The sequence below is a fragment of the Camelus ferus genome, chromosome 7 (assembly GCF_009834535.1).
Source record: "Camelus ferus isolate YT-003-E chromosome 7, BCGSAC_Cfer_1.0, whole genome shotgun sequence".
In the NCBI taxonomy this organism is placed as follows: domain Eukaryota; kingdom Metazoa; phylum Chordata; class Mammalia; order Artiodactyla; family Camelidae; genus Camelus; species Camelus ferus.
The window spans coordinates 10,158,596-10,180,955 of record NC_045702.1 but is presented as its reverse complement, the minus strand read 5'-3'; the positions used below and the strand labels follow the sequence as shown (position 1 = coordinate 10,180,955).

Sequence of the window (22,360 nt, the reverse complement as noted above, 5' to 3'; positions counted from 1 at the left end):
ACGCACAAAAAAAAAAAACCTCCATAAAATTACATGTGCCTTCTTTATCCTATAAGGTTAAAAAATACAGAATTCATTCTCAGAAACATACATACACACACATATATACTTTCACTAGTGGCATTTTGATGGTTTAGTAAGAGACTAATTATCCTATATGTTCCATGTGGGTATACTCCCAAGTATATTCTACTTCAAACATAGAAATCATTTATTTGCAAGTATCATCATCAATTAAGTAAGCAGTAATAATGTACAAGGCTGAGAGGTAGGTTTGTTATTATAACACAATGGATCTGGAAGCAATTAATTTTAAGTTAACTTTAAATTTATAAACTCAAGGAAAGTAGTACTTCAGTGGTAAAATAGTCAACCAACATAAAAAAATAAGAACCTAATAATAATGAACAATAGTAAAAGGGTTCAAATATATAAAAGCAGAGCACTGAGAAAGTTTATTATTCCTTATTTCTTTCTATAAAAAGAACAGAATTTCTATACACCTTGGTATCATTCCACAAGTTTCATATTGAGCATTAAGCTGCTTTCACTCATAATGCTTCTGACACCAAATGAATGGGTCTTCTCCTTACACCAAGCATTTCTCCTATTCCCTGACAAAAACTGGGCATCTAACAATTCAATTCTGATACTATCTACTTGGAGTTAGTGTCAGATCTCACAAGTTAAAAGGACTCAGTCCCACAAGACTATCACTTCAGATGCCAAATGCAAGTCCCAAGCCACTGTACTTCTGACCTACTGGCTATAAACTGGGAGTCTCCCCAACCCCCTCAGGTTTGATAATTTGCTATAGTAATCACAAAATTCAGAAAAGCACTTTACTTACTATCACTGGTTTATTATAAAGAATATAATTCAGGAACAGCCAAATAGAAGAAAGATGTAGGGCAAGGTACTGGGGGGGTGTGTATATGTGTGTGTGTATGTGGCTTCCATGCCTTCTGCAGGCATGCCATCCTCCCCTGCAACTTCATATGTTCACCAAACTGGAAGTTCTCTGAACTCCACTATTTAGGGATTTTTTTTGGAGGTTCCATTATGTAGGCATAATTGATTAAAACATTAGTTTATAGGTGATTGAATATCATCTCTGACTTTTCCCTCTCTCCAGAGGTCAGGAATGGGATTGGCAGTTTCAACCCTCTAATCACATCGTTTGGTCTTTCTGTAGATCTGAAGCTATCTAGGACCCCAGCCACCAGTCATCTCAGCATACAAAAGACCCTCCTACACTCCACAGATCCTGAGAGGTTTAGGAGCTATGTGCCAAGAAAAGAGAAAAGATTGAATTTTTTTTCTCATTACCACAAGCACCCATTCTGTCCTTTGTTACTATGAAAGTATAGGAAATTTTTTAAATGGATGCCATTCTACACAGCAACAACAGAGTTCCTTTTTTAAAAATAACATAACATACAAGACCTTAAAAATTCAATTGGTGTCATCCTCTAAAATATTTACTTTGGGAGATTATGTTATGTTCTAATATTGACATCTCTTTTGAAACCAGATTATAGGCCACCCAAGAAAATCAGCGATTATGTCACATCTACATCACACAGATGATATTTCCAATACAAATCTCCTCATTCATTGTAACAGTAAGCTAATAAAATTTTTTGGCTTATCCAATCACTCCCTACCCTGCCCCAAAATTACACTATTTTTTAAAAATGACAATTTGCTATTAACAAAAATATGTAAAGGAGCATTAAAAGTCTTTTTCTAACATGGTTCAGTGACAGTCAATGTTAGCATTCCTAAGTGCATGATTTTCCAAGATGACAACTTAGATTTTGATATGTGAGTTCAAGTATGTTTGTTTTTTGTTTTTCAAGTCCCATTACATTATAGATCTGTCTTACATAAAAGCAGTGCCTAATTCAAGGAGCTAACATCTTTACAGAGTAAAAAGATGGGTAGAGGGATAGCGGGGAAGAAAGAAATAAACTAGTAACTGGCATTAACCTACATTCTTTAAAAAAAAAAAAACTTTCTTGTATATACTTAAAATACAAATATACATGTTTATGACATACCATTTACAGCTTTTTCAATCAATTCTTCGCAAGCATCAAAATCACCCTTCAATACCAATTTATCGTGCAGATCTGTTAACATGGGATGCTCCAGGGCAATCTTGGTTTTCTTTTGCAGCGATTCAAAGGCCTCTGTATAGTTATGTTGTCTGAAGTGTTTTAGGCAAAGGCGAATGGCTTCCTGTTCACGGTACTACTGGAACACAAGAGAAGTTATGTAAAGAAGAGATTTGGTTAGTTACTACTGTAGGAAACAATAAGTGACAATTACTAACATTAAGTCAGTATTTACTAAGCATTAACTAAGCATACGAAGTATAATTAAGCATTGTACTAATGCTATTCATTAGTATCACGATTATTTCCATTATTAAATGGCAAAACTGAAGCTTAGTAAATTATGATAACTTGTCAAAGGTCACAAAGTATTGTAGCAGAAAGATTTTAAAGAGATGAAGATATGAATTTACATACTATCTAGAGCACCTGATAACTTTTACAACTGTGGCCTCAGGTAAAATACTTAACCTCTCTGTGCTCCACTTCATCATATGTAAAATATGGATAATAACTGTACCTATCTCATAGAGTGGCAATGAGTAAATAAGTTAGAAAGGTGTTTAGAACTGACAAAACGTAAATGTTTAATAAGTGTTGATTAATCTTTATAATTATTATTACTACTGTTAATGTTTTAAGTTATTCTCAGTGAACACAATATATCGACACAATTCTCTCTTTAATGTATGCTACCTGAAACATAAAATCAGGATTTTAAAATACAGTCCTACCTTGCTATACCAGTTGAGACAAGGTTGTACTACATCGGGATCATCAATGCCACTAAGTTCAACATACCAGATGCTAAAGTTAAAGCTGGGTCCCCATGATAAGAGTGGAACTTTGAGGAGAAAAAGAGAAATAAAAAGGAAAAATTAACATAGTTCAAATAAATTTTTAGCGAAGTCAAGTCACTATTCAAGTCTATTAGGAGTCACTCAACAAATTTTCTGGATATCTTCTGTACACCCAGCACTGTACTATTAGGTTCTGGGGCTACAGTAGCAAAAAGAAACATGATTCAATGCCATCATGAGGTTGTTTTAATAATGAAAACACCAAAGATAAATTCAAACTGGGTCGTTTATCCTCCAAAAAACAGGCCTAGGAGACTAGAAAAATTTAGAAAGCAAATTTTACCAAATCCACAAGAAACAAATAATTACAAACAATATTAATTTAAACTATATTAGCATAGAAAGAGACTGAAAGTTCAATTACTTATCAAAGTGGCATAACCCTGAAAACAAAACCAGAAGAAAAAGGATTTAAGGCCAATCTCGGCTGAGTATATATTCAAAATTAAAAAAAAAAAAGTTGCAAAAAAATTCTACCAATTTATCACTGTAACTAAACAGTTCATTTGAGGAATGGAAGGACTGGTTCAGTAGAAGCAATATTAATGTAACTCACCATGTTAACAGAGGAACATATTTGATTACCTCAACAGATGCTAAGAGTAAACTAATAAAATTTACTTTAAAAAATCTCTTGTATTTCTGGTCAAGATAGTGGAGGAGTAGGACCAGAAGTTCGCCTCCTCTCAGGATCACAACAAAACCACAACTGACTGCTGAGTAACCATCAATAAAAAAAAGACAAAAAAGATCTTCAACTGGAAACATAAAGAGGAAACCTGGGATGAAAGGAGGGCATGCTCATGAGATAATAATAGGACCCCCTTACCCTGATGGGTGGGCAACCCACAAGCTGGAGAAAAATTACATTGCAGAGGCCCTCCCACAGGAGTGAGAGCTGTGAGCATCACGTCAGGCTCCCCAGCCTAGGGTTCTGAAACTGGGAGGAGGAGACCCCAGAACATCTGGTTTTGAAAGCCAGTGGGGCTTACTTGCAGAAGCTCCACAGTACAGAGACTTCACTTTCTTGGGAAGTGCACTAAGAATCTTGCATGCACCAGGACCAAAGGCAGAGGCACTGATTTCATAGGAACCCAGGCCAGACCTGCCTGCTGGTTTTGGAATGTCTCCTGGGGAGGTAGGGGGGCAGCTGCAGCTCATCCAGGGGACATAAGAGGCAGGGGTGGACATTCGAGGAATGTTCATTTATATGAGCTTTCCTGGAGACTGGCACCTTGCTTGGGTCACTGGTGCTAAGACATGGCCCCACTCAATAGTTTGTAGGTTTAAGTGCTGGGAAGCCTCAGGCCAAACAGTATACTCAGTGGGAATGCAGCCCCAACCATCAGCAGATTTCCTGAGCCCACAGCCACCTCTAGACACACCCCTAGACACAGCTCTGCCCACCAGAGGGCCAGGACCCAGCTCTATCCAGCAGTGGGCAGGTACCAACCCCTTCTGCCCGCTGCACAAGCCTCTCGTCCAGCCTTACCCACCAGAGGGAAGATACCAAAAGTAAGAAAAGAAAATTTCAACAGCCTGTGGAAGGAGCCTGCAAAGACAGGCCAGACTATCCTGGGATGAGCTGGACCCTGCCCCTTAGATGACAAATAGTGCCCTGCTGGAATGCATAAGAAGTCTCATACAACCTTGCTCTCCAAGGTTGAGCAACGAAACTAACCTACATAAAAATACAAATAGAAATTTAGACAAAATGAGATAGCAGAGGAATACATTCCAGGCAAAGGCACAAGATACAATCCCAGAAGAAAAAATAAATGATGAGGAGATAGGGAATCTATCCAAGAAAGAGTTTAGAGTAATGACTGTGCAGATCATCAGAGAACTCGGGAGAACAGATGAACAGAGTGAAGTTTTTAGCAAAAAGTAAGAAAATATAAAGAAGAACACCCAAAATAAGTTGAAGAATACAATTACTGAAATGAATAATACACTAGAAGGAGCCAAGAATAGACTACATGAGGCAGAAGAACAGATCAGTGAGCTAGAAGACAGAGTAGTTAAAATCACTACTGTAGAACAGAAAAAAGAAAAAAGAATGAAAAGAAATGAGGATGGTTTAAGAGACCTCTGGGACAACATGAAGCACACTAATATCTGCATTATAGAGATCCCAGAAAGAGAAGAGAGAGAGAAAAGACCTGAGAAAATATCTGAAGAGATAATAGCTGAAAACTTCCCTACATTGGGAAACAGTCACTCAAGTCCAGAAGTGCAGAGACCCATACAGGATTAACCTAAAGAGGAATATGCTGAGGCACACAGTAATCAAATTGACAATTAAAAATAAAGAGAAAATATTAAAATCAGCAAGAGAAAAGCAACAAATAACATACAGGAACTCCCATAAGATTATCAGCTGATTTTTCAGAAGAAACTCTACAGGCCAGAAAGGAGTGGCACAATATATTTAAAGTGATGAAAGAGAAAAACCTACAATCAAGAATATTCTACCCAGCAAGGTTTTCATTCAGATTTGATGGAGAAATCAAAAGCTTCACAGATAAGCAAAAGCTAAAGAATTCAGTACCACCAAACCACCTTTACAACAACTGTTAAAGGAACTTCTAGGTAGAAAAGAAAAGACCACAACTAGAAACAAGAAAATTACAAAATGGGAAAGCTCACTGGTAAAGGTAAACATTCAGTAAAGGTAGGAAATCATCCACACACAAACAGGGAAGTTGAAAGGCAAAAGTAGTAAAAATCATCTGTATATACAACAAGCAGTTAAAGGATACCTAAAACAATTAGATGTAAAATATGATATCAAAACCCATAATTGTGAGGGGAGGAGGGTATGAATCCAGGACATCTAAAATGCATTTGAAATTAAGAGATCAGCAACTTAAAACAATCATGTGTATATACAGACTTCTACACCAAAACCTCATGGTAACCCCAAATCAAAAATCTGTAATAGATATACACACAAAAAAGAAAGAGGAATCTAAATGTAAAGCTATAGTCATCAGACTACAAGAGAACAAAAAGAAGGAAAAAAGACCTACAAAAACAAATCTAAAACAACAAAATGGCAATAAGAACATACATATCAATAATTATCTTAAATTACTTGGTAATTTAAGGTAAACCAACCAAAAGACAAATTACAGGCCAATATCACTTACGCATATAGATGCAAAAATCCTCAACAAAATACTAGTAAATTAACTCCAACAATGAATTAAAAGGATCATACACATGATCAAATGGGATTTATTCCAGGGATGTAAGGATTTTTCAATATCTGCAAATCAGTGTGATACACAACATTAACAAACTGAAGAATAAAAACCATATGATCATCTCATAGATGCAGAAAAAGCTTCTGATAAAATTCAACATGCATTTATGATAAAAATTCTCCAGAAAATGGGCACAGAGGAAACATACCTCAATATAATGAAGGCCATATATGACAAACCCACAGCTAACATCATACTTAATGGTGAAAAGATAAAAGCATTTCCTCTAAGATCAGGAACAAGACAAGGATGCCCACTCTTGTCACTTTTGTTCAACATAGTTTTGGAAGTGCTAGCCATAGCAATCAGAGAAGAAAAACAAATAAAAGGAATCCAAACTGGAAAAGAAGTAAAACTGTCACTGTCTGCAGATGAAATGATACTATATATAGAAAATCTTAAAGCTGCTACCAGAAAACTACTAGAGCTCATCAATGAATTTGGTAAAGTCCCAGGATATAAAGTTAATATATATAAATAAGCTGCATTTCTATATACCAACAAAATAGCAGGAAAAAAAATTAAGAAAATAACCCCACTTACCAACACATCAAAAAGAATAAAATACCTAGGAATAAACTTACCCAAGGAGGCAAAGGATCTGTACTCCGAAAACTGTAAGACAATGATGAAAGAAACTGAAGATGATACAAACAGATGGAAAGATACACCATGTTCTTGGACTGGAAATGTAAACATTGTTAAAACTGCCACACTACCCAGGGCAATATACAGACTCAATGCAATCCCTATCAAATTACCAATGGCACTTTTCAAAGAAGTAGAACAAAAAAATTTTTAATTTGTATGGAAACAGAAAAGACCTCAAATAGCCAAAATAATCTTGAGAAAGAAGAATGAAGCTGGGGGAATCATGCTCCCTGACTTCAGACTATACTACAAATCTTCAGTAATCAAAACAGTGTGATACTGGCACAAAAAAACAGACACACAGATCAATGGAACAGGGTAGAAAATCCAGAAATAAACTCATGCACCTATAGTCAATTAATCTATGACAAAGGAGATAAGAATACACAATGGAGAAAAGACAGCCTCTTCAATAAGTGATGCTGGGAAAACTGGACAGCTATGTGTTAAGAAAATGAAATTAGAACATTCTCTAATACTATTTACAAAAATAAACCCCAAATGGACTAAAGACCTAAATGTAAGACTGAATACTATAAAACTCCTAGAGGAAAACATGGGTAGAATACTCTTTGACATAAATCACAGCAATATTTTTTGGATCGGTCTCCTAGAGTAAAGGAAATAAAAGCAAAAATAAACAGGATGTAATTAAACTTACACTCTTTTGTACAGCAAAGTAAATCATAAACAAAATGAAAAGAAAACCTACAGAATGGGAGAAAATATTTGCAAATGACGTGACCAACAAGGGACTAATTTCCAAAATATACAAACAGCTCATACAGTTTAGTATCAAAACACACAAACAAACAAACAACCCAAACAAAAAATGGGCACAAGACCTAAATAGACATTTCTCCAAAGAAGACACCCGGATGGCCAAAAGGCACATGAAAAGATGCTCAGTATCACTAATTATTAGAGAAATGCAATTCAAAACTACAATGAGGGATCACCTCACATTGGTCAGAAAGGCTATCATTAAAAAGTCCACAATAAATGCTGGAGAAGGTGTGGAGACAAAGGAACCCTCCTACACCACTGGTGGGAACGTAAATTGGTGCAGTCATTATGGAGGACAGTGTGGAAGTTCCTTAAAAAACTAAAGAGACTTACCATATTGTCCAGCAATCCCACTTCTGGGCATATATCCAGAGAAAACTCTAATTCGAAAAGACACATGCACCCCAATGCTCATAGCAGCATTATTTACAAAAGCCAAGGAAACAACCTAAATGTCCACTGACAGATGAATGGATAAAGAAGCTATGGTATATATACACAATGGAATACCACTCAGCCATCAAAAAAGAATAAAATAATGCCATTTGCAGCAACATGGATGGACATGGAGATTGTCATTTTAAGTGAAGTAAGCCAGAAAGAGGAAAAAATACCACATTACACCACTTATATGTTGAATCTAAAAAAAAGACACATGAACTTATTTACAAAACAGAAACAGATTCACAGATATAGAGAACAAACTTGTGGTGATCAGCAGGTAAAGGGGGTGGGAAAGGAGAAATTGCAAATTCAAGATTTGCAGATACTAACTACTATATATTAAATAGCAAGTTTATAGTGTACAGCAAAGGGAACTATATTCAGTATCCTGTGGTAACCTATAATGAAAAAGAATATCAAAATGAATATATGTATGTATATGTATGACTGAAACATTATGCTGTACACCAGAAATTGACACAACATTGTAAACTGACTACACTTCAATAAAAAAGAATGCAAACTTAAAAAACTCTTAATACATAAGAAATGAAGGCAAAAAAACCCCACTTCATTGCCTTGATTTTTTTTTTTTTTGGAAGTATGGTTGGTTGACTTATCATTATTGAGATATTAAGCATCAAAAATCTCAACAACAACAACAAAAACCCTAATGGAGAAACACTGAGTATTCCCATTGAAGTCAGGAACAAGATAAAGAGGCCCAATAATCTCTATTTAACAGTATATGGGAGATCTTAGCCAATGCAATAATGAAAAAAAAAAAGCAAATTAAGAAAAAATATTATCAAAGATGAAACAACTTATCTACCTAAAAAATTAAACAGATTTAACTGAAAAACTTTCAACGTCTGTATGCAAGGTAAGTATATGAAAATAACATTCCCTATACCTATAAAAACCAAGTAGAACATATAATGGAAAAAGTCTCCTTTATAATAGTAAAAAAAAGCTTAAAATATCTTCGAATAAACTTTAAAGTATGCAATATCTACTTAAGAAAATAAAAAATTTTACTTAAGAACTGAGTAAATGAAAGGTCCTAATAGTTTCTAGATGGGAAAACTCAATGTTGTAAACATGGTAATTCCCTTCAAATTAATTACAAATTTATTATAATCTCAAAATCCTTATGGTATATACCCTTTTTATTCTTGACATGTAGCTGGACAAGCTGATCTGAAAAAAAAATCAGAACAAGAATATCAAAAATTATAAAACAGTAAGAAAATAAACATACTAAAAAGATACAATAATTCTAAGTTTGATATTAGTGAAGGAAAAGGAAATAAAAATCACTGGAGCGGAAGAGTGTATCCAAAAAATCCCTCAAGGATCCAGAGGAATTCAACATAAGATGAAGATAACATTTCGTATTAGTAATGACAGGACAGAGTAGAAGTTTTTAATGTGTGATCCATGGGCTCCAGGGGAATCCTCACAACCATTTCAGGAGGTTCCATGTGGTCAAAACTATTTTTCATAATACAACTAGGACTTTATAACCTTTTTTTTCCCGACTGTACTGACATTTGCACTCATGGTGCCAAAGGTAAAACCGCTGACACCCTGGTAGCGCCACAAAAAGTAGTAGCATGCAGGTGTTCTCGTTTTCCTTAATATAGTATGAACTGAACTCTATTTCTCACCACCATATACCTGTAGTTAAAAAAAAAAAAAGGCAATTCATTTAAGAATGTCTCTGATGATATGTAAAATTAATTTTAATAAATCTCTATAATTAAGTACATATCTTTTCAATATTTTGCATGACAAAATAGAAAGGACACATAAAGCACTTCTGAAGCATACCAAAGTATGATGGCTGTCTCAAGATAAAGGACCTGTATAGCTGTCCGAGTTGTGAGCTGAAATAGGCATTGAGAGAGCCCAACAGGGTACTACTTTTTCTTAAAAGAAAGTCTGACAATCTATGATTATGTGGGAATTGGCCAGACATTTATTTGTCATTTCAAGGGTAACAAAATGAAGTATCTGCTGCCAAGGATAAAATTCAAGCTTCTGAGGAAAAACTAGAATTTCGGAAAATTGATATCCCACCACAGTGAGCTTAACTACTTCCTAGTACTTAAGAGTTTTATGATGAGACTGGTGCTGAGATTAACAAGTGTAATTTTCTTTATATTATATAATGAAATGCCTCAACATTTGAAAGATCTGCATAACTCAGTGAACCATATTTTCTAAATGACCAATGAATGATATTACAAACTCATGCATGGCTAAAAGATTTGATTCAAAGTGCAAGACAGGCCAATAGATTCTAATATAACACTGACATGGTTCAGACTGAGTAATGCGACTATCATTAAGAAACTGACACTTTTCAAGCTTTGATTAAGTATCAAAACAGAATATTCACAATATCTGATATCAGGTCTACTGATTTCCAAGTCCACTGCTCTTTTCCAGCATATCAGACTCAATGAAGAGCTTTCCTATATTGTCATCTAAAGGAAAATACATGAATAAACACAGAAGCAGTATGAACCAGTCATTGGAATATATGAAGGACCTCTGCAATGTTTAATATGCCCTTCAGTTTACATATGCAAACAACAGAAATTTCAAAAGTTTTTTACCAACTAACACCAAATTATCATCACTATTTTGGTGTTGATTTCTTCAGTAGCAGTACCATTTAAAAAGTGTATCTCCTACATCACAGTAATACCCATCAAGTAGTAAAAAAGTCAGGATAAAACAGGATTTGAAACCCAAGGCCCCAAGAACACAGTCTTTAAGTGTAATCAGATGTATAATATTAGTTAAGAGATCTGAAATTTGTTCTCAAGTTCCAGGTCCAAGTTCAGTAAAATCAGGAGGAAAAAAAATCTTCCTATTGTATCTGTTCAAGTCTGTAAAATGTTTATTTATTAAATACCTTTAAGCAATTGTGGGAGGGAGATTAATTAGGAAGTCATCTCACAAGAACATCATATATTGGATGAATGAAGAGTATAGTTAATTTTTAACAGACTGAAGGCATATATACAGAATGAGCAGAATGATGCACAGTCATATGAAATTTTACCAATGATTTTTGGTGGCATTAACAACAATAATACTGCATATCAGACATACTCTGCATTATATGTCAGATATCTAAATGTGAATTGGAGTTCCAAAACTCCTAATACACATCCCAATGCTAAGAGTTTGTATCCTAGGATTCAACTACCACTTTTTCCCATGGGATAATCAGACAGATATGATCAGAATCAGTGCCTTTCATCCCTTTTCATAAAATGCCATGCATAGAAAATGATAAGACATTTAGTATACAAGAATACTGGGTTACAGGTTTCTGCTGCTCTAGGATTGAGGGGGATCAACATCTCCACACAATTAAACACATATGTGGTACATTCAATATGCTTTGGTGGCTCCTGCCTAGATGGCTAAACAGCCTCTTAGAAGATGCTAATAATTTTAAGATCAGGTTGTGGAAGATCTTAAAAAATTCAAGATTAACCATTCTGAAAGAGTGCAACTATTCTACTACAGAATTAATGAAATAAGTGCACAAAGCACTTACCACAGTAATTGGCACATGCTGAGTGCTCAATAAATGTTGGCTATTATTATGATCATTATTATTATTAGCTATTATTACTATATTAATTTCCTTCTTAACAACATACTTTTAAATGTCACCTTTCCACATGCTTTCATGAAGGGCCACCATCAGGGCACCTCCTCCGACCCCAAGACATGGTACTTATCCAGACTTCTAAATACTTCTGAGGATCCAGAATGCAGGCTGAATCTAGCCAAAGCTAAAGAATCTCTCTGAAGCTCCCACATCCATCCAAGGCTGCAAAAATTCAAAAAAATCCATAGAAATCTAAGCCATCCCATCTACCAAAACCCAAGACTACTCCAGAATCTAAGACTCAGTACCTCCTTTCTGCCTTCATGTCACCTAGATAATTTCCTGATACAACTGTTATCTTGCTATGAATCAAGACATAAACCTTTTTAGTTATCTATAACCAGTATCCTCATATATTACACTTTATGTTTTCAGTCATCTGATCTAATCTCCCACTAAAGAGATTTTCCCTTCCAAACCTTTAACTTCCTCTCTTGAATCTGATCTCCCAATTAACAACTCTCCTTCTTTACTAAATTTTCATTTTACTTATAGGCCTTACATGAAACCAAGTTTCTTCCTAAGGCCAACTCTCAACTTCCACACTAAGTCCTATCAAAGACCTCACTTCAACATGGGCTCCTTGGCTTCTTTTGTGTGGTGAACCCCTTCTGGCTCTTCAGTGAACCCTGTTATCCAACCCCTCTCAGATTTAAATGCAGAAAGGAAAATACAAAGGATCATAGAGCAAACCAATTGCATTGAAATACAGTTATACAAATAATGAAGAAACAGAATTATGATATAGAACATATATGCTTTTTAATTAACACATTAGACAAAAAGATCTAGTGGCAGGTCTAATAATTATCATAATTTCAAAGTTATATTTCCAGAGTATAAAGTGATGGGGGAAATTTATAACTTTTATCTGTGGCAAGTCACAGGTATTGCTAATATTACGGGTTATAGCGTATATTCATAATTGAAGGAAATGCTGAATACATTTGTTAGAGGTTAGAGAACATAAAGATGTTAACTTTTCCTCCATCAAGTTCACATAGCCACTGATTAATTCCTATAAACTCCTGTAAAATAAACTCAAAAAGTATATATACAATGTTTCTAATGAGGCAAGCAGTTTGCTTGGTGCTTCTGAAATTTGAGAAAACACAAGACAGAAACCCCTAGGGTTTCACAATCTACCTAAGGAAACAAAACTTACATATATCACATAGTAAGAGCACTGAACATTTGTAGAAAAACAGACTTAAATTTGTATCCCACCTCTACATTCTACTATAAGTAAGGACTTGGCCCAGTCATTTACATCTGCTTCTAAACTTCAGTTTCTTCATCTGTAAAGTAAGTATTATAATACCTGTTTCACAGAGTGTTAGGCAGATGGCTTCATAAACAATACCTATCATTATTACTTTAAAGCAATACAAGCACATATCCAAAAGCATATACCAAATGCTATGTCTTTGATGTATCACTTACTAGCTACACAGCCTGGGACACATCATTTGACTTCTACTCTCATTTTCCTCAACTAAAAGAGAAAAGATTTTTATCTTCCAGTATAATGTTCAAATGAGATACCACATGTAAAAGAACTTACAAACTATCGAAAACAATCAACACATAAGAAGTTGTAAATAATGACTGCTGAAATGACATGATGGTTCAAATTATATTTGTACATGTACTTTTTCTATAGTACTTAAAATACTACAGGTAAGAAGGCATGAAATCAAGAGCTTTATGAGTATAAGTAACAAAAAAGAGACATTCAAAATGAAATCATTTCTTTTATAAATATAATCTTAAATTAAAATTCAAAAGACTCATCCACAAACTACAAAAGAACTCAAGAAAATGTCCAATATAGTTACCTATCCTTAACAGAGAAGGTATTATCATACTCATTTTATACAAAAGGTAGCTTAAGAGGAAAGTAAAATTTACCTGTGCTATGGCACTATGGATTATACACAACAGATTTTAAAACCTAACCCCTGCAATCCAGTAAAAATGCAGACTTATTTTCCTTGTTAAGTTGTGAGCAAACTGACTTAACTTTGGCCGAAGCCAAATTTAATAAATAAGCTATATTCACTATAAATGAGAACGACCATATTTAGATGTCAGCGCATGATCTGGAGATTATCTGCTGGTGAGTTAAATCTTGCTTTTGTTCCCGTCCACTACTGTGAATGATTGAGGGCTGACTATATTTAGAAATTATGTTGTTTAAGGATAAACTTGTTTTTTAAATAAAGCAAGAGCTTTCAAATATATCACTGTAGAACATAAATGTAAAGTATTCAAATACATTTTTTCTTTTCAGAAGAATTCTAACAATTTATCCCAACCAGGTAAAGAAATATCTGTGCTGAATCACCACCAAAAGAAAGTTACACATCACTCAAGTGGTTTATTAAAATGATTTTTAAAGAAAATATCAAACTAAAAAAACTAAAGTTAACACAAGCTTTCAGTTTCAGTTTCCTTATATAATTTTTTTAAAAAGCTTATCAAGAAAATGCTGGGAAAAGGCTGGAAAATAAAAACACTGCAGAACACTATTTACATTTTTAACAGAAAAGTGAGAAATATGAATTTATCTGAATATTAATATCCTAAACATCAAATGAGTTAGTAAGTATCTTCAATCATTTGAAAAGCTCTAATTAACATTTTGCCTGAACGCCATAAAACTAACCCATGAGGGTCAAGTAAAAAAAAAACTTTACAATCAGAAGGCTGATGATAGAAAAGGCTGGAAAGAAGTGCAATTTCTTGTCTTCAGGCAGCTGAAATGTTTAACTGATCCATACGAGACCTCTGTTTTCTTCCAAATTTTTAAGGGAAGAAACCATTCAACTTCCTAACAGACTTTCATTCATACTTTTTCTAGTGAATAATACTAGAGGATTAAGAACTATAAAAGCAGTAGACATTTTCCTTCAAAGAAAATAATGACTATAGGAAATGCACCAAAAAGTTCAAATAAAAGAACTTTAAAGAGAGAGAATACTTCACTTTGCATGACTAAGCAATTAGAAGTTGAGTAAGTACTTTAAAACTATAAAATCTAAATTTATTGTATGAAAATATAAGGTATTTTCACTGCTTGTACATTTGAAATGTAAGATCACAGAACTGTTAAAGCTATGCAAGTCTGTAAGAAATGGGTGGTCTGCATACTGGGGAAAGAATTACTCATTAGTGCGAAAGAAGAAACAACCAAGAGTTAAATTTATTCAAAAAATTTGCTTGTTCATAAATTCTCATAGGTAAACAGGACATAGATTTTTATCTACAATTACTTATTATAGCAACAGAAACTATATTTATAAAAAGTAACATACCAAACAGCCCAATCCTACAACTAGTTTTCCCTCTTTCAGTAGTCTTCACTAAGACCTCAGATATTCTTTTTGCCTAGTGGAACTATTTGACTCAATGAAATGAACAGGCCAACTCTTAGACTGGTAAACAATGACAATGGAACTCTTCGTTCCAAAAGAGGAAGTTTTCTCCCAAATCAATACATGAGATTCTGGGTTTTATTATCATTCTTTAATCTTTAATCTCAATTTTAACATAATACTTTCAAAGGTATGAAATAAAGATGGAAATTAAAACCCAAGACTTCAACTTTCCTACCTTCTAAATAATACATCCTAAAGGAAAACAAATAACCTTAAAAACACTAGTTTTGAGGGGCATTACAAATACTTTAAGCTAAAACACTTGCTAAGTAAACAAATGCCTTAGGTAGCATTTTTCAAATAGTAGTTTGCAATCTATTAGTGGGTTATAAAATTAGTTTTATGTGTTTGACCAACATTTTCACACACACAAAATAAAATTTAAAGAAAAGAAAATAACCATAATATACTATCTTAAGTGATTCATCAGTATTTGGTTTTAGAATGTTACAACTTCAGAGCAACTGCTAACCCTTCCATAAAATAATCAAGGTAATCAAATCACTATATTTCATAACATTTTCTAAGAAACTTTCAAATGAGAAAATATTTAGAAATAATTGCCAATTATAGATTTATAAAGTAGGGGTCAAAGAGTAAACATTTTGGGTTTTATGGGCTCTGTGGTCTCTTTAACTACTCAACTTTGCCTTTGTAGTGCAAAAGCAGATACAGACATTACGCATGACAGTGTTCCCATAAAATTTTATTTAAAAAAAACGAGGACCTGCAAGATTTGGCCCACAGACTGTAGTTTGCTGATTGATGGTATAAAGGATTTATTTCTATTCCAGAAAGCTAAAAATCTTACCTATTTTAATGAATCGACAAGGAAACATCTGTTCATCAATTTTATGCTTCAAGGTAAATGTTTCTTTGTTATAATCATTCTTTAAGCCACTGTGGAAAAAAAATAAGGTTATCAAATTTAGTTTCATAATATAGCAAGCACACTAAAACAGAGATTAATATCATACTCAGATTTTAAGGTTCAATCAATGTTCAAAATATATGACAAAGACAAAGTAAAGAAGTAGTGAACATGAGAATATGGGATAAAACTTGTACATTCACATCAACTGCATTATAACTGTACTCTCTTAATTACATGAGGGTTAACGAAAAATGTTTGCTGTTCATTAAAGAGTGTGACTACAATGCATGAAAATGTGTGACAAGACTTAGTGTCCCTAATGTATAATTAAATATAACATAAAATATTCAAGCAGTAAGAAGAAAATTAAAAAACAATTCACACTCGTACGTTACAACTTAAGAGTCACTAAATATTGAATTTTTCAGAGAATTAACTTATTTAATTCTGACTGAGATGCCAATCTTCCTTTTATAGCTCAACAAATTTTCAGACAACCTTACTCTATTGGTTTAACAGCATCCACTTTATCTTATATAAAAATAAACCTATATAATCTCTCTATTTAAACAACTAGGACTGACACAAGTATTTATAGTGAAGTCACTTACCTTCAGGTTGCCTTATGTTCTGAAATACTTTCATGATTTAAATCAAATGCAGTCTAGATATAATATTTACTTATATAAAGTATTGTGCTAAAGGGACATACAATGTCACAAATACATTCTAAAATTACATGGCTTTATTTGTCCATTCTATTACCTATTTCCATTTTTTTATCATCTAGAGAGCAAATTAACACTTCTATTTCTGGTGGTCTATGCTGTCAAAACCCAAATTTACTGAGCACCTTCCAAGAGAAAGGCACTGTGCTAGGCATAATTACATACTTTCACTCTGTTTAGTCTCCAATTTATACTAAACTCCCAAAATAATACTTCTGGATTAGGGCAATCAATCAATGTTTTGGAAAGATTATATATTTTTATAGCAAAGGTTATAGCAAAGATTTTGATTATAACTTAGAAGTATCTCTGAAGTCATTAACAGTTCAAAAATAAGACTGAAAAACAAGAAGTAGAAAAATATCCCCAAATTTTACTCTTTCTTCTTTGGTAATAATATTAATTAGTATCTGGTGGATTATAAAAAGAGGGGAAAAAAGGTAATTCAAGCCACAATATTAAAAAATAAGGCACTAGAAATAAAATGGTAGAAATATTCTTTCTCTTTTGCAAGAAAAATCAAGTCAAGAAGATTTAGTTTAGTTTTAGTCTCTCTGTAGCTCTAAAGAAGACAACTCTTTCTCTCTTAATCATAACCCACCTGGACAATAGCTCTGTCATGTTTTCTTCATTCATTCCGCCAAAGACTTTAAATTTCTTCAAATTGCAGACATGAGTTTTCTCATATTTTCCAAATGTGATATTCTGGACAATAGCAGGCCTTTCAAGCTTCAGAATCAAGTACTACAAAAAGGAACAACCAAATTATACATTCCTCCATTTAAAACAAATGATTATGCAACTTTAGAAGTTAAAATTTGGTACAGTTAACAGAAGAATGTATAAGGTCATCCTGTCCATCCTATATATTTTTTTTTAATGCTAAAGGATAGTATGCAACAGCCAGGCTACCATTACATCACCACTTTTTCCCAGGAAATTATAACATCATGAACACTGCAGATGACAGAGGAAAGAAAGACTAGTGAGATAACTTCTAATCAAGGAATGGCATTCAATAAAAGATATACCAGACAATGAATAACCAAATGAAATAAAATTAGAATGAAAAAGTAACAATTACGTATTTTCACGGACTAAACTTCAATAACAAATTCAATGTTCGAAATCAGTGATAAAATTTTAAACCCAGGGAAAAAACCCAGAGATTTACTAATCACTCCTGCCAATTTTATACATTAAAAAACTCAGATCTACTATAGCTATGTCTAATGCAGCTCAGGTTCTTCTACTATGCACAGGAAAAAATGTTATCAGTTAGTCAGGGAACACATTTTACATTATGCAGAGTATTTTCAATTATAAAAATTAAGATTCAAACTACCACTGGTCAAATATATGGGGAAGAAGTTGTTAGGAAAACAACTCAGATATTATGTTGCAGTGGCTTCATGCTTCATAATAATGGGTAATACTCATGATAAAGGGAGACAGAATGAACTTGGTGGTCATGCTTCGTCCCATACACAAAAATTATCTCAAAAATGTATCAAAAGTAATCCAAAATCGATCCTTTATGATCAAATGTTAAGACGTAAACCTAAGAGCTAAAACCATAGAACTCTTAGACTAAAACAGAGGTAAATTTCCATGGCTCTGGATTTGACAATGAATTCTTAGATATGACTCCAAAAGTACAAGCAACAAAATATAAAATAAATTGGACTTCATCAAAATTAAGTTTTGTGCATCAAAGGACACTATCAAGAAAGTGAAAAGACAACCTACAGAATGGGAGAATATATTTGCAGATACATATTATATCTGATGAGAGTTTAGTATCCAGAATATACAATTCTTACAACTCAACAACAAAAAGACTGACAACTGAATTTAAAAGTGGACAAAGGACCTCAAGAGCCCTTTCTCCAAAGAGAAACAAATGGCCATTGGGCACATGAAAAGACATTCAACATCATTAGTCATCAGGAAAATGCAAACCAAAAACCACAGTGAAATACAACTTCACACATACCAGGATGGCTATTATCAAAACAAAAAAAATAACAAATGTTGTTAAGGAAACTGGAACTCTCATACATGGTGCAGACAATGTGGAATTAGTTTGGTGATTTCTCAAAAAAGTTAAACATAGAATTACTAAATGACCCAGAAGTTCTACTCCTAGTTATATAATAAAAAGAAGTGAGAAAGGTATTCAAACAAACACTTGTATATGAATGTTCAGAGCAGAACTATTCACAATGGCTAAAAGATAGAAACAACCCAAATGATCCATCAACTGATGAACTAGTGTCTACACAGTGAAATATTATTTAGCCATAAAAAGGAATGGAGTACTGATGCATGCTACAACATAGATGCACCTCAAAAACATGCTAAGTGAAAGTCAGACACAAAAGGTCATACATATATTGCATAATTCCACTTATATAAAATATTCAGAAGAGGTAAATCCATAGAGGCAGAAAGCAAATTAGTGGTTGTCAGGAACAAGGGTTAAGGGTAAAGGAGAGACTGCTTAATTGGTACCTGGTTTTATTATGGGGTGAAGAAAATATTCTGGAACTATGCAGAAGTGACAGTTGTACAATACTGTGAATATACTAAATGGCACTGAATTGTATACTTTAAAATGGTTAATTTTATGTTATCTCAATAAAAGAATGAAGTTGGTGGTGACATGAAAGATGATGATGATATAATCAGAGCTAATATCTTGTAGGTACTAACTCTCTTGTCTGGTACATTATTCAGATTTTTATGTGTATTACCTCATTTTAATAGGGAGGAATAAGAGTAGTATTTTAACAATGGTAATTATCCTCATATTACAGATGAAGAAATTTTCGCTTAGAAAGGCTAAATAACTTACTATAGTTACACAGCTAAAATATGGCAGAGCTGAGATTAAAAATCATACAATCTGACTCTGGCTGACACTGTTGGCTGGCTGACTCAACTTCCATTCTCAATTCAATTGTTCCTAGCTACCTTCCAGGCAAGATTAGGTATATGGCAAAATTCTGGTCAATGAGATATGAGAAGTTTGTTGTGGGATAAGTTTTGCTTTTTGAAACAAATGCTAACTCTGTGCTATCTGAACAGTTATAGATGTAACATCCACCATGCAACAATGAAGAAAAAGATCAAGGGAATCGCAGAGACAGCCATCTGTGAGCCACTCAACTTTCACAAGCAAATCTAGTTTTCTTGTGGGTGACGGGAACAGAGACAGGGGTGGTGGGGGAGAAGAAACCCTATTTGTTTAACCCACTGTAATAGGACCTTCTATTATTTGAAACTAAAAGGATTCCTACTGATTCAGTGACTCCAAAATCAAAACTTCACTTAACCACGACACAATAACAACTGTCTAGGTTTATATAATGTTTACATTCTAAGTAGCTATTAAGATTTCTTTATTGTAGAAATTGCCATAGGAAAATTGAGACTGCTATTCTTAAGTTATTAATCCTTTTTATTCATATCAAATTAATAGGTGTGGTAATACAATTTTTGGTAATTCAAAGTTTCCTAAGAACACAGCTGTGTATTAGAGAACAAACTATACAGCTTGGCAAGGGAGTATTCACATCTCTTTGTCTTCCTCATTAACTCCCACTTCCTTCCATCTCTTTTTCTCTGTTGCAGTTTTTATTTTTTTAATTAATTTTTAATCAGTTTTTTTGGGGGAGGGAGGTAATTAAGTTTATTTATTTTTAATGGAGGTACTGGGGACTGAACCCAGGACCTTGTGCTTGTTAAGCATGTGTTCTACTGCTGAGTTCTTTCTATCCTCCCCTCATCTCTTTCTCGCTCTCATCTTTTTTTTTTTAATTGCAGTACAGTCAGTTACAACGTTTCAATTTCTGGTGTGCAGCATAATGTCCCAGTCCTGCATATATATAACATATATTCACTTTCATATTCTTTTTCATTAAAGGTTATTATAAGATACTGAATATAGTTCCCTGCGCTATACAGAAGAAATTTGGGGGTTTTTTTTTAATCTATTTTTATATATAGTGGCTAACATTTGTAAATCTCAAACTCCCAAATTTATTCCTTCCCACCCCCTTTCCTCCAATAATAATAAGATTGTTTACTACGTCTGCAAGTCTGTTTCTGTTCTGTAGATCGAGTTCATTGGTGTCCTCTTTTTTTTCTTTTTTTTAGATTTCACATATGTGTGATATCATACAGTATTTTTCTTTCTCTTTCTGGCTTACTTCACTTAGAATGACGATCTCTAGGTCTATCATGTTCCTGCAAATGGCATTATTTTATTCTTTTTAATGGCTGAGTAGTATTTCTGGTCATTCTTCGAATTCTGTTTAGAAGTTAGTTTTCCCTGACAACTGGTTAGTTAGGTATAGTGCTGTAACTAGTAAAAACAGGTCTTTTAAAAAATCTGTTGTACACCATCCATCACCCCATATATGACACCTCTAAATCCAACAGAAAGCATCTGTGTATGTATATATACAATCTTAATAGTAACCAAATAGGATTTTATTATTAAAATTTACACAAGCAAAACATAAACTCTCTAATCTGAAGTAAAGCACAATGATCTGATAAAAATACATCTTGAGTAAAAATTTTAATATTTAATCACATTATTGCTAAATTTTATAATTTCTATTTTTCAAACTCTTGTGCATCAATGCTGAGTAGTGTTACTATCAAACAGTGCTGTCCCATAGCTAAATACATTACCATTACTTTTAATTTGGAGAAATAACTGCTGTAGATTTAGTAATAACACTGTAAAAAAATTCATTAAGAATTAAGAATGAATATTTTAGAAAAACTATTTTAGAACCTCTACTATCAACCTTTAAATTCTATATACATGGGTATTAATATATTACTTTAAAAATAAAATGTAATAAACCACAATCTCTTTATCATACTAGGGGGTAGGGTCACAGAGGATCAAAGAACTATCTATCACACTTTTCTTAACTTAGCCACAGAACTAAGCAAACAATAAAAATTTTAATGTTCAAAACTTTTAACAATTTTAGCCTAGAGAGAATTTTCTCAATCTGAAAAACAATTTAAAAATCACTTCTAATCATATGAATATTGACAATTTATAGGAAATAAAGATGACATAAAGGAGAAAACATGATGGGAGAGCTAGTGATAGTAGGACTTGCTTTAGAGCTTTAGATGGGTCTATCAGTAAAAGTATCTCCAAGGAGCTGAGACTTACAGGATGGGGAAGAGTACATTAGATTCCTCAGGCTGCCATAATATAATACCACAAATTTGGTGGCTTAAAACAACAGAAATTTATTCTCTCACAGTTCTGGAGGCCAGAAGTCTGAAATCAAGATGTTAACAGGGCCATCTTCCCTCCTAAGACTTTGAGAGAAGTTTCTTCTTTGCCTCTACCAGTGACTAATAATTCCTGATATTCCTTGCTTATGGCAGCACAAATGCAATCTCTGCCTCCATCTTCACATGACCTTTTTCCTGTATCCCTTTTCATCTTCTC

The 22,360-nt window shown here is 33.6% G+C and overlaps 1 protein-coding gene and 1 long non-coding RNA gene across 5 annotated transcripts in view; one reads left to right on the top strand and one right to left on the bottom strand.

Moving 5' to 3' along the window:
- Positions 1-22,360, bottom strand: part of MKLN1 (muskelin 1) — a 320,903-nt gene that overhangs the window by 103,322 nt on the left and 195,221 nt on the right. For 3 of the 4 annotated variants that reach the window (XR_004321257.1, XR_004321256.1, XM_032483347.1), the window contains exons 5-8: positions 17,471-17,613; positions 16,079-16,167; positions 2,855-2,964; positions 2,064-2,256 (exon numbers count right to left, since the gene is read on the bottom strand). Coding sequence is in view for 2 of the 4 variants with exons in the window: in XM_032483347.1 (XP_032339238.1) it covers positions 2,064-2,256; positions 2,855-2,964; positions 16,079-16,167; positions 17,471-17,613 (535 nt within the window). In the remaining 2 variants the exon portion in view is untranslated. Of the gene's footprint in view, positions 1-2,063; positions 2,260-2,854; positions 2,965-16,078; positions 16,168-17,470; positions 17,614-22,360 lie in introns of those variants that run through there. The other variant, XM_032483349.1, reaches the window with a different exon arrangement.
- LOC116664803 lies at positions 1,489-20,781 on the top strand. The gene is made up of 4 exons (XR_004321262.1): positions 1,489-1,498; positions 1,839-1,852; positions 14,204-14,205; positions 20,563-20,781. It is a non-coding gene; the product is annotated as an uncharacterized LOC116664803 (long non-coding RNA).